The sequence below is a fragment of the Schistosoma mansoni genome (genome assembly GCF_000237925.1).
Source record: "Schistosoma mansoni, WGS project CABG00000000 data, chromosome 1 unplaced supercontig 0010, strain Puerto Rico, whole genome shotgun sequence".
Classification (NCBI taxonomy): Eukaryota; Metazoa; Platyhelminthes; class Trematoda; order Strigeidida; family Schistosomatidae; genus Schistosoma; species Schistosoma mansoni.
The window spans coordinates 1,827,420-1,840,652 of record NW_017385987.1 but is presented as its reverse complement, the minus strand read 5'-3'; the positions used below and the strand labels follow the sequence as shown (position 1 = coordinate 1,840,652).

The 13,233-nt window shown below is 31.1% G+C and overlaps 1 protein-coding gene across 1 annotated transcript in view; it reads left to right on the top strand.

Moving 5' to 3' along the window:
* Positions 1-13,233, top strand: part of Smp_132700 (nephrin, putative) — a gene marked incomplete at both ends in the record, with an annotated part of 65,946 nt that overhangs the window by 2,009 nt on the left and 50,704 nt on the right. The window contains 2 exons of the mRNA XM_018791980.1: positions 7,558-7,737; positions 9,428-9,829. Of these exons, the coding sequence (XP_018644886.1) occupies positions 7,558-7,737; positions 9,428-9,829 (582 nt within the window). The remainder of the gene's footprint in view (positions 1-7,557; positions 7,738-9,427; positions 9,830-13,233) is intronic.

Genomic DNA, 13,233 nt, shown 5'->3' with positions numbered 1-13,233 from the left:
AATGACGCGCAGTGGAGGCGTGTGAATCAATTCCATTTAATCAAGCGTGAGTCGATATTTATAGTCCAACAAAATTCAGTCACAGATACACGATGAATTGTATAAGAATCGCATACAAATACGCCCATATAATAACAGCCAAAGCTGATAAGCGAATAATTAACAAGGTCAAAATGTAACTAAAGAAGAATGAATAGATTAGTCTGTTCAAAAGCTATAATAGGCTATGTGGACTTAACATAGCACTACAAGTTCAGCGAAAAATTAAAGCTACACTGTGATGTCTTCTTGATGTCAAATCACATTTTAAAAGTTTAGAAACTTAAATTCCTTTGACAAGAAAGAATATAAATCCAAATATCTACCTTTCACTCTCTGAGGACTTTTATTTAAATTTGAATAAATGATTCTATAGTAGCTGGGTGCCGAGTTAATACAAGACATTATGGAAGAAAACTATACTCGTAAAAATCTCAGCAAAAAATAATCAAGCTTAAACTTGATTCCCAAGCAAAATATTGGATTTACTCAATGTTCAGTCGCAAAGATTTTTACAGTACAATTTTTCCTCCTTAATATATTTCAGTTTATCTAAACATAAATGCTATGATACGTTCAGTTAACTTATCGACTACTTTATAGTAGATCATATACAGTAAATCAGTCGACAAGTAGCCAAACTCAAATATTCCACTAATTGATGTTACAAATGTGAACACCTTAATACCAAATTATTCGAATGAATTGAATGTTATAAAAAAATCAAAAAAGTCTAATACAGAAAGCATGCTATCAATTTATTTAGAACAATTTGGTTTCTTGGCACTTGTCACCTATGCAATAAAATACTTGTTTTAAGTTTAATAATTTTAAAAAATACAACAGACAGTTGATTAATGTAGGAAAAGTCAGTCTAATTATTTCGAAAGTACTTTATAATATTTCCTTATATCTTTTTTATATTTTCGTCCAAAAAACAAGTACGAATATTTTGAAAAAAACAAGGAATCACAATCTAAGGTGAATCCAAGTCATTTTGACAGATACATGATACATACTTTCTAGTAACTGGGTAACTTTCCGTAATTTTATTATTAGTACATGTGTACAAAACATATTTTCACCGTATTAATATAATAAATATATATTATTTTGATATTAAATTCAAAATAGTAAATTATTTAATCTCCCTCTCAAAAAAAACGGTTGTAGTTGTATAAAGTATATAAGAATGATTTACATTATTGTTACTCTGGATAACTCTAAGACAAAAAACTATATGATTATCATCTAGGTGGCTGTAAAAAAACAAAGTGAAAACGATACATGTCAATCTATTATTTAAAGTAAAAAAAATAGTGGATTACCATATTTCAGTACTTTTCTTATGTTTTTTTTTAAAAATTCATCTCATTGTTCTTTAGTTTGATTTTTCCCTTTATGAAGTTGGATTGAATACTTAGAAACCTTGAGGAAGAAAAGACATTTTTGAGCTTATGATATTCATATATAAGGCAAGTAGTATATTGATTGAGTGCCCTCTTTAATATATGAACGTGATAAGACCACCTATCAGAGAGCGGTGAATTTATCGATCGGACCAGTGATACACAATAGCCGTATGAGCAGTCTTGAGTACTTATAAGTCCTGCTTTCTGCCTAGCCCAGTCAGTTAAGTCCAGAACACCAATAACAGCTTCTGCAATATGATTCATTATTCTCAAACATACTGGGTTTATATACCAAACAAACTGACCACATCGTACCATAAAATAGAAAATAATATTTGTACAAGATTCGGCCAAATGTGGCTGTGAATAGGGTGAACTGTAATCAATAGACTGGGGATAAGTCAAGAATGGTAAATCGTATAATAATAGTCTATTGGTCAAAATAAAGCTCATAACAAAAGGAACATGAATATGAATAGTTAAGTTACATAGCAATTATACAATAGGAAATCTACATATCACATTGGTCCATAAATAGTTGTCAAAGTTATCATTCATAATTCTCCACGGGATATAACAGCAAGATTTGTTTATATATTTCCATAGAATAGAAAATTCCGAAAATTAATTATGATGTAGACTGTTTTTAGTAAAATATCTAATAAATTTTTAATTTGCATAAAGTCTTTCACAATTATTGAGAGATCACTAAAGAAATATATTTGTGGTATGTGCTATTGAAGTCGATAGATATAAGTAGTATATGTCATCAACTAAAAGTGAAATGCCTGGAGGCAGAAGGTTAAAAAGATCAAAGAAAAGAGAACGAGAAGAAAGAATGATTGGTGTGGAAACGAAGGAACGGTGAAGTCTGAGACGATTGGCTGATATTTACAAAAGGAACAGTCAAGTTTGAGACAGTTGGTTGAGATTTTGCTGCATGGTTCTCAGATTTTACTAAGATGTTCTGTAATTTTGTATTAGAATATATTCGACTGTCCCCACTTTTGGTTTCGTTCACTACATATTCCTTTTCTTGAACTATTTCTTTGTATTCATACGTTAATACTTTCTATGTACTACGATCAAATATACAATGACATTGTCATTGAGTCAATCAGTCAACTTGACTTAGTAAATTTCTATGATTAGCAGTTTTATCTGAATAGATTTTACATGTAAATAATACTATTTAGGGAAATATAAAGATACAAAGTCTACTGTCATATTTTATCCAATAGCTGTTATATCTAGAGCTTTGATTCTTGTTATACCGCGTACAACTAGACTACATGAGCGATCGAACCCGCAACGTCGCAAGAGAGAAGAGAGAAGACTAGTAAGTAGGAATGTATTTCCCAACACACTGTCAAATATAGTACGAAAATCTTATGTATTTATAATTTTGGCTGAAAGTAAATCATCAGCCGATAGTCACATGGGCGTCCTTCTCATTCATCGAATAGGGGAGCTACACGTCGACATTCTAGAATGCCCCTCTAGCGGTGATTGGATGGAATGTCTTCGGCTTTTTCTAGGCTTCCTTGAGTTTGCCAACGAGCCATCCTTACAATAACAATACTTGAAAATGAGTACTTTATTTCAAGAAAAAGGATTTACAATTGAAATTTTTAAGGAATTTTGTCAAGATCACTTAAAAAACAATGATGTGGTGTATGCTAATCATATTGATAGATATAAGCATTATGTAGTGGAATACCTGATAGCAAAAGATTGAGGAGATTGAGTTTATGAGAACAGGAAGGGAATCAAAAAGCGATTGTAATAACAACAGAATTGAAAGAATCATTGAGCATATAAAAAAGTAAGTGAGGGAAGATGTGCAAGCCACTCTGTAATTTTGCCATCAACAATAAGGTGATTATCCAAACTGTGTTTCCGATCACTACATCAGTATTTTTTTAAATTTTTTCTATCTTGTATAAAGAAACCTTTGAGTAAATTAACTCATAATAAATTTCTTTTTATACACTGTTTATGATTAAATAATAACACTTGATTTAATTAGGATAGTTTTTATGTTTACTTTTTAATTCCAAATGTATGACAAATACAATATAGCTCAAAAGCTTAGGTACAAATCATTGCTCATAGTTTTAATGTACAGTACATATAGTGTTTATGAATAACAATAAATGAAAGGAGTTAAAATTTCAAGATATATATATTTTTATTTATTTAATAAACTCATATAAGTAATTGAAAACTTTCTGATTATTTGTTTTGCTGACAGTTATTTATTATAAGTTAAAACAATGTACTTGATTCACTTGGTATTGTTTGTTTGAATCTTTCCATTGATGTTTAGGACTGCAATTGATTAGTCTCTTGTCAGTATATGTCCATCCTGTGCGGACTGTCTCGATATTGTCTGAAGTCACAAGTATTATAAGCAAAGATGGATAGTGGCTAGCAGTGAAATCCAGTTTGACGCGCATTTCGTCCTATTTGGGACTCGTCGACTCGATGTACCCGTGTCTCAGAACTGGTATTCACTCTGGGACTCGAACCCAGTACCGTTCGCTTTAAGCGCCATCGCGTTATCTACTTAGCTACTGAGTCCTGATAGCCACTTGCTTGTGCAATGGAGTAAAGTTTGAATTCACTTAGTATTGTTTGTTTGAATCCTCTTATTGATGTTTTGAACTGCAATTGATAAGTCTCTTATCAGTTAACAACTCAATGAGTCACATTTTATTTCGTTAAAATGATTTGATTACCACTGTTCAAATATAGAAAATATATTTAAATCTAAATTTTATTAACTCCATTTACTTGTATTAGGAAGATTGAAAACATTTTCAAATAGATTTGATTCAGTTTATTTCTACATGTTATTAAGGGTATGTACCTAAGAATATCTACTATTAATTCATTGTAAATTATGATTATTAATAAGACATTTTCGGATAGGTAGATTATCTTTTATTAGATTGAATTTTCGATAGGATGAATAATACACTATTTAGAGATGATGAATGACTATTGAACTAGGTTTCGGTAAGCTATTTCATATGCTGAAAACTAATAACAAACACTGATAAATAATTTATTTGAGTAGTTAGTATATGCACTAGCTAAAATTTTTGTTTATTTAAAAAGTCGCTCACATTATCCTAAACAAAACATTATTTAAATTCACTTAGTATTATTTGTTTGAATCTTCACATTGATGTTTAGGACTGCAACTGGTCAGTCTTTTATTGGCATATGTGCATACTGTGCGTATCGCATCCATATCGTCCGATTTCACGAACATTGTAAGTAAAGATGGATAGTGGCTAGCAGTGGAATTCCAGTTTGACGCGCGTTTCGTCCTATTTATACTTATCTCAGCTTGTATATTTAGTTGCTATTCGATATACGAAAAATTAAATCAACTGAACAAAATTATCATTCACCTCTGTAATTTAGCTTAAAATTTGTCAGTAATCAAGTATAATCTTTGGTCACAAACCAAAGATTAAAGAATGCCGACATATAAAGTCTAATGCCTTCTTCAACCATGCTGTATTTTGACAATTCACTTCAGGTAAAAATCAATACGTAAATCAGTACATCTTGTTTCAATTACACAAACATCGCTTAAAAAAATTCATGCGGTTATTTTCAAATGAACTGTTAGTAATGAACGTAATGAACGTATCGACTTCATCTGAAGATATAAGAGAACTGAATGCTACGTATGAGCCTATATGAGTTGAAACAAACCGATATATAAATTAAAACTGGGAAGACTTTTTGATCCTGGTACACGCAGTATTATTTAACTGAAGCCACCTTTTGTTTTCTACAGAAAGAGTATCATTGTTAAACATTTTTTTTCAAATAAACCATCAAACTGTATCTTCCACAGGAGCAAAAACGTTTAATGAGTCTGTTTTTGTGATAAATAATTACGATGCTAAATACTGGATTTATTTACTTTTTAAATTGTTTGTTCCAAGACTAAAATGTATTATTTAGTCACACAGTTTTACAATCTGTGTGAAGTTCCGTTTCTTACTATTTTACTTAATATTCTTCTTACATCCTGAATATCTATTTCCGTTGTTTGTCGGGACATCTGTTATCAAACAAGTGGCCAATGATAATTTTTTAAAGAAATATATCTTGACAGATATTTACTAGCATTGGTGAACCAAAAATGCTAATATAATAGTGGTTAAGGAAAAAAAAGTTAAACAACACCAACAAAAAGAGCAATTGTGCCTAGTGAAATGAGTGTTTTCTTAAGTTGTTTGTCCACGTGGCTATATATATATTAGCTAGAATATGTCATTATTGACTATTAGGAAGAGATTGATATTGTGGATAGGAGAACTTTATGGAACCTTGTTCGGCACTACAGTATACCTGAGAGAATCTTCAAAATCATACAAAATTCATAGGGTGGAATACAGTGCAAAGTCGTGCATAGAGGACAGCTGACAGACATGACTGTTTACCCTCCCCTTTCCTCTTTCTTCTGGTTGTTTACTGGATTATGAAGACCTCCACATCTGACGGGAAGCACAGAATACAATGGACAGGTTGGATGCAACTAGACGATTTGGACTTCACAAATGACATAGCTCTTCTCTCCCATACACCCGAGTAAATGCACGTGAAATCAGCCAGTGTAGCAGCAACCTCTGCGTCGATGGACCTAAGCATACACAGGAGGAAAACAAGATCCTCAAATACAACGCAGAGAACACCAACTTAATCACATTTGATGGAGAAACTCTGGAAGATGTGGAATCTTTCACGTGCCTGGACAGCATGATCGATGAATAAGGAGGGTCCGATTCAGATGTACAAGTGTGGATTGACAAAGCAAGGACTGCGCTCCTACAACTGAAGAATATATGGAGCTCAAAACAACTGTCAACCAATATCAAAGTCACAATCTTCAATACGAACATCAAGACAGTTCTACTGTACAGTACTGAAACTTCGAGAACTACCACAACCATCACAAAAAAGGTATAAGTATTTCTAAACAATTGTCTGCACAAGATATTCAATATCTGCCGACCGGATACCATCAGCAACAGCTTACTGTGGGAGAGCAAATCAGCTTCCAGATAAGGCGGAAATTAGAAAAAGACGTTGGAGTCAAATAGGACATACACGGCGGAAACTACCAAACTGCATCACGAGACAAGCCTAAAATCGGTATCCCTGATGGAAAAGAAAAAAAGGAAGACTAAGGAACGCATTATGTTGGGAATAAGAAGTAGACATCAAAATAATGAACAGTAACGGGAAGCGGGTGTAAAGGATCTCCCAGGACAGAGTTGGATGGGGAATGGTGGTGGTCAGTCTATGCTTCTCCATGAGGGATAACAGGCGTTAGTAATTAAGTAGATAGAATGTTTCAACAGATGACTTAGTATTCTATTGCTACCCATTTTACAATTATCATTACTTTCTGACAGCGTATTATGGAAGTAAACATTCTCAGCTGCTTGGTTATTTCAGCTAAAAGTTAGTTGATACAAATGGAACTGAGTAGCTGAATTCATTATGTATTGAATGTTTGAATCTGGACTCAGCAGCTAAATGGATAACACGATGGTGTTTGAAGCGAAGGGTACTGCGTTCGAGTTCCTGAATGAACATCAATTTGGGTGCAGGTACACCTAACTGACGAGTCCCAAATAGAACGAAATGCTTGTTCTGGACTCCATTTCTAGCCGCTATCTATACCTGTCTACACTAAGTGTCTAAACGATATAAAAATCTACAAATGCTATTCGGACGCTACTTTTTCAAAACATATTTACAACAAAGAATCATGTGCTCAATTTCATATATTCTTGTACTTATATGTTTGCTGCACTTTCATCTTGAAAGTAATCCTAATCACAGTTGTTTTTGAACAATACTAAATGATGAAACATGTTTGACGACAACTTGTTTAAATGACATTTTTTCAATACGTTTTTGTGAAATAAATCATGTTACTAATTATTCAATTAGAATGTAGGTATCTCAAAGTTATTTATTGGTCAACTAGAATCCTAATACACAGTTTGACTTACCTAATTAAAGAAATAAGTTAATGTTCCAACCTTTGACTATTATTTTTTCGTTTCAGGTTACAAAAGAAATATTCCAGATTGGCCAAGATATTCGTTACAAGGTGATTCAGGTCAAGGTGTACATGATTTATTGATTCAAAATGTTAGTCGCGAAGACGCTGGAGTATATGAATGTCAAGTTTCACCTGTTGCTGGACAAAATCCACTCAGACGTCAAACTCTATTAGTTATATTAGGTATTTAAATTTGTGATTATCAAATATTTGGTTCTTTCACTGTTTTGAACCATATTTGAGAACATTTGAGTAACTTGAAAATTTTGTAATCGTTGAAAATTCGATTATTTTGAATATTTTTAGTGAGGAAAACAGGATGAGAATTAAAAGCCTGAATATTTGATTAACTGATTTTCGCTATTTAAAAGTAATTTGCCCATTTTAAAATTTGATTAACAGTATGAGAAAGTAATAAAAGTTATCATACCGAGAATACAAGAAGTCTTCGCTACACTAATGGGAATTATATAGCTTACAGATTACCAGGGGAAGGTTAGAGTCTGAATAAATTCCATTTGTAAGCAAGAATAAGCTTTAGAATTCCGTATTCTTAGTACTTCTACAAATCTTAGAAACCCTCCTCTACTGATAATTTCTGTATAAAGGTCTCACAGACATAACCACAATTTCTTTAAATTAACATCTTGCCTTAGAGGATCCTGTTTGTCTATTACACTGTTTCATCTTGGTTTGTGACACCGGACAACTATGGAACCGTTTAAGCCTGTTTCCTGACAACTTAGACTCCCATTTACTGAACCATGTCAACAAAAACATGTAAACTGGTAAATACAATCGGATATGATTGTTTGATTTGTGCGATATTCATACGGACGTAATTTTAAGAGCTTGTCACTATCGACAGCGATGGAATTCGAAGTAAACTGTTATCAATAATGAACCGTTATAACGGTGGACAGAGTATTAATTGCATAATGTACAGCTAACGTTCATCTGTCGCCAAACAAATTGGTAGTTATCTGCTATCTATATCGAAGTTTAGTACAAAAGCAATAATTTCTCTCCTCAGTATTCAGTAAAATTTACTAAAATACCGTACAGTCTAATCAGCATGTATTGTTTTCTTAGGTTGACAATTTATAACCTAGTATTAAACTCACATGATTCAAGAATGTTTATGCTTGACTAAATCTTGTGAAACATTTAGATTTTATGATATTTTAGATTTATACTATTTTGATTAGAAACTACAAAATGTGAAACTTTTTAGTTACGGCAACTACAATCGTAATTGAGGCTGTAGAAAAAGAGATATGGCTGTTTAAAGCAGACTTTTTTTAAAGTCATTTACTGCCTGACGTATTTAAAATATCGGTTTTATTTTTTGTAAATACATACGCAGCAAATTCTTAGTAAAAAGTCAACTTACTGTTGATAATATTTGCATCAAAATGTGCTTAAGCAAAAGTTAAAGTTCCATTATTGGTTGCTTGAGCTCCTTTACACAGATATATAAATTAAAATCCAATACTGAAAATAGCTGAAGAAATTTCATTGTTCACACATATTTCCTTCAGGTATTTCTGGTCATTCTGAATGAAGACTAATGATTAGTGTTAAGCTGTTACGTATCATAGATGACTATTGAAATTCTATATAGATCTACATATCATTTGGACATACTTGTCAAAATCCAAGAATAGAATTAGTCAGGGAGCTATTGGGATTAATGTAACAGCAACATTTATTCAACTAACATATGACATGCTCAGTAGGTTCATTATTAAAATTCAGAACACGATTGTTAATCTAAATTCAATGGTGTTTGCTTAGTGTATTATATATATCATTTTAAATAAGAATGAATTATATTCAATTAAATAGCGGAGTTTATTTATTCTTTGTAAAGTGAAGCCAAAAATACCCACTATTGTAACTTTACCGGGTGTACCACAACCATCAACCAATGGACAATTGATTGTAGCTTTTGATTCCAATAAAACCAATCCCATGAATAATAATCCATTAAAACTAATCTGTCAAGCGAAAGGCGGTTATCCTACACCGAAGTTTGAATGGTTTCATAATGGAAATCTTATCTCAGCATCAGAAGACTTAGATGAATTACAGGATATCAATGAAGAAATACATTCACAAAAAATAACTAAAGATCAGTTTGAATTAGAAATTGATAAAACAAAACTTTCCACTCGAGATCGTATAGTGTGTCTAGTCAGTAACAAAGCGACAATGCGTTCAAATCACCTATATGAACAAAAGCTTAGAGCTGAAGTTATGATTGTTATCCACTGTGAGTTATGTGAATTTTTAATCTTTATTGCACAGTACTTCATTAAATGTTTGTTGTACTGTTGAATTTAACTGTAGCATAAGTGTTTAGTTTTGCATTGTATAATAACTAATTAGGTTTAGAAATAAGTTGCTCAACATAATAATAGCTAAACAAATCAAAGAATAATAAACATCTCCTTATTTGTGCTTTGGAGTTCTCATAAAAAAGATGGAATGTAGAAACTTCTGCTCTCGAGGTGAGCACAACTGTATTTTATCAACACGTGACAGTGCACCTCTTCAATATTTTCTGTAACCATGAACATTCCAACCAGGAATAAATAAGACAATAAATGTACATTGAATTTCTACGTAGTCTGTTAATATTTATACACTAAATATCTCTAGCCAGTGTGAATGTACAATACGTTGTTTTCATAATTGTCACACTTGTTCGCAACCACATTATTCACCGGTGATATAATAGTTAAATTAAAAAGTTTTAAAACGTTAATCACAAATGACCATTTATAATTATCTTCATGCAATATTCCCACTGCAAGTTTCAGAAATCATATACACAGGGGGTAAAACTTGTTGTCTAATGTTCATAAGAGTTAGTTCAACGTTGTATCACAAATACAATCAAACATGCTACTTTGAGTAGTTGGTAACCCAACCCAAAAATGTCAAGTGTTTATGTTAACGTGAAAACTCTATCTGAAAGTCCATAGTAAGATTCCTCTGAGTGAATATTACTAGTTATTATCCATACAAAACATTAATTTTAAGAAACCAGATCTTAATATGAACAATTTTACACAAAACTTGATTGTAACACTAATAAGAATTTTCCTAATATATTTACGTAACCTTCATAAACATTTCCCAGTTTATCAGTAAACGTAACAAAGTTTTTCATGAATTTGCTGATTAGTATTGTGCAACCACTATTCTAATAATAAGATAAAACCATCTAGGCAATTGAATCTTCAGTGATTGTTCTTGTACAAAATAAATTGACAAGTTTGATTAATTGTGTAATATGTCACAATTGATAGTTGACAGATGACATAAAAGTAAAGATTAAATTGTCATCTGTCATACAACTGATAAATTTTGTAACTTCAATATACAATCATCAACTGTTTTGTTTATCAAACTAAAATATAAAACTGTCATTCATCTTTTCAGTTTTCAAATAACAAAACAGAAAGTAACCATTTTATAATAATAATAATATATTCTGAAAATAATAATTACAGAATACACACCAGTTTACAGGCATGATCAATTTGATATAAATAGCAACATTAGATGTAGAAAAAAAACATGCGATATAAGATTGTTTTAAGTTTACTACTACAGTAATTGCTAAGTAGTTTATTTATGACATGTATCACGGCAATCCAATGCATCACTAGGGAACTTTTAATTTATTCTTAAATGGATAGCCTGATGACTTATGAACGGTGTTCTTCAGGGTTATTTCCACTGCCAGGACGAATTATTGATAATTATTTACAACCAGAGAAAGTAAAATTAAAACGGAGCAACAAAGCAATGATTGCCAAAATATGGTGGTCAGGTTTACCACTGTTCATATTAGATATTATTCAAATAAGTTAAGGTTGCTAGGGACATTGTTAATGTAAAGTGACAGCAAGTAAGTGGTTAAACATTTAAAGTTCTTGTAATCTTACTTGAAGAGTAAGATACACTTACAGGCTCTAGGACATTTAATGCATTTTCGGAGCAGCAGTAAAATGAAATAAATATGTTATTCAACGAAAGATTATCTCAAAGATTTTATGTATAAAGAAGAAAAAAAATTTGAGTACAAAACTAATGGATACAAAAAGAGGCAGTTAATCGATAAAAAAAAATAATAGTTAAGGATACTTACTTCAATTGAAATTTTACGAATATTTATAAAGTTAATGAAGTGAATTACAAATTAAATTGTGTGAAACGAAAATTCTGAAGGACCATTTACTACTGATGAACACAAGAATAATTGTATCTAAGGTAATCTATTTTAAATATCAGACATTCCTAGCTACATTTTGGATAAAGTACTAGCTATAAGATGATTAAATTCTTTCTTTAAAATTACAATGTCTTATCACTAATTTTATATTCACTTCCTAAAAAACTTATTTTTTTTATTTTTAAAAAATTTTTTTCTAATTTTTTTTATTATCGGTTTCTTTTTCATTGTACTTTATATGAATTTGGTTATAACCATTAAAACATTTTCATATATATTTCACTTTTTTTAACAACTATTCATTTAAACAAACATTTTTTTCTGATCCTTTTTATACAGCAAGGCTGAACATTTTAAATCGTTTTGAATATTAAAACAACATTGACTTTTTTGTCTTTTCCAAGATAACAACAAAAACTGACCAGTTACAAAAAACACTACTTTACAATTAGTAGAATAGGGTGTAGTATTTCTTAGTTAAATATGTTTCTGTAAGGGTTAAGAAAAAAAACGTGAGTGTATCATGTGTTGCGTGGATTATGATTCTCCGCTTGACTAATTAATAGTTTCTTTAGTGATTTTGCTTAATGTCTTGTTTTTTTATTGTAATCTTAACATTGTTACCATGACAATCTTCATAACTTGTTTTTGAATAAATCAACTAATGATTGACATTTATGTAAAAATAAAAATGGTGCTGAATAATAAAGCAACCATCAATCTAAATGAAAAATATATTCCCTATTTTGAGAAAAAAGTTGTATTGTGTATTTATAACGCTACTGTTACTCTGAAAATTTGCCAGTACATAAAGAGAAAATTGTGAAATAGATTATGTAAAATAAATTGGAGAGTTCAAATTGATTCATAATAATCTATTGAGTCCCGAATAGGATGAAATGCGCATCATGGATTTCACTGCTAGCCACTATCCATCTCTGCCTACAATGCTTGTAAATTAAGGCTATATCGGGGCAATACACACAGTATACACATATGCCAATCAGAGACTGACCAGTTGTAGTCCTAAACATCAATGGGAAGATTCAAACAAACAATACCAAGTGAATTTAAATTTGATATGTTGTTGCAATCGTCTTCGAATATAGCTACATATTTATTCATCAGTTTATTAGAATCGGCTAAACACTTTATACTTAATAATAATAATTATTATTATCAGATCGCTCAAAGTTGCCTTGGCTTGAAATGTAAAATATTTTGTCATACATTTTTCACCATTAAAGATTTGGACAAAAAATATAAAACACAATTTTATAGTAGTGATTTTGGTGTAGCTATTCCCGGTTGCTTAAGTTTTTCGGATAGTACAATGCTAACACCATTTTACACCTATCTATCAATGGAGCACTATCAATACTTTTTACATGAATGTGTTTTAGTACAGCCATATTTGTATCATCATAGGTGAA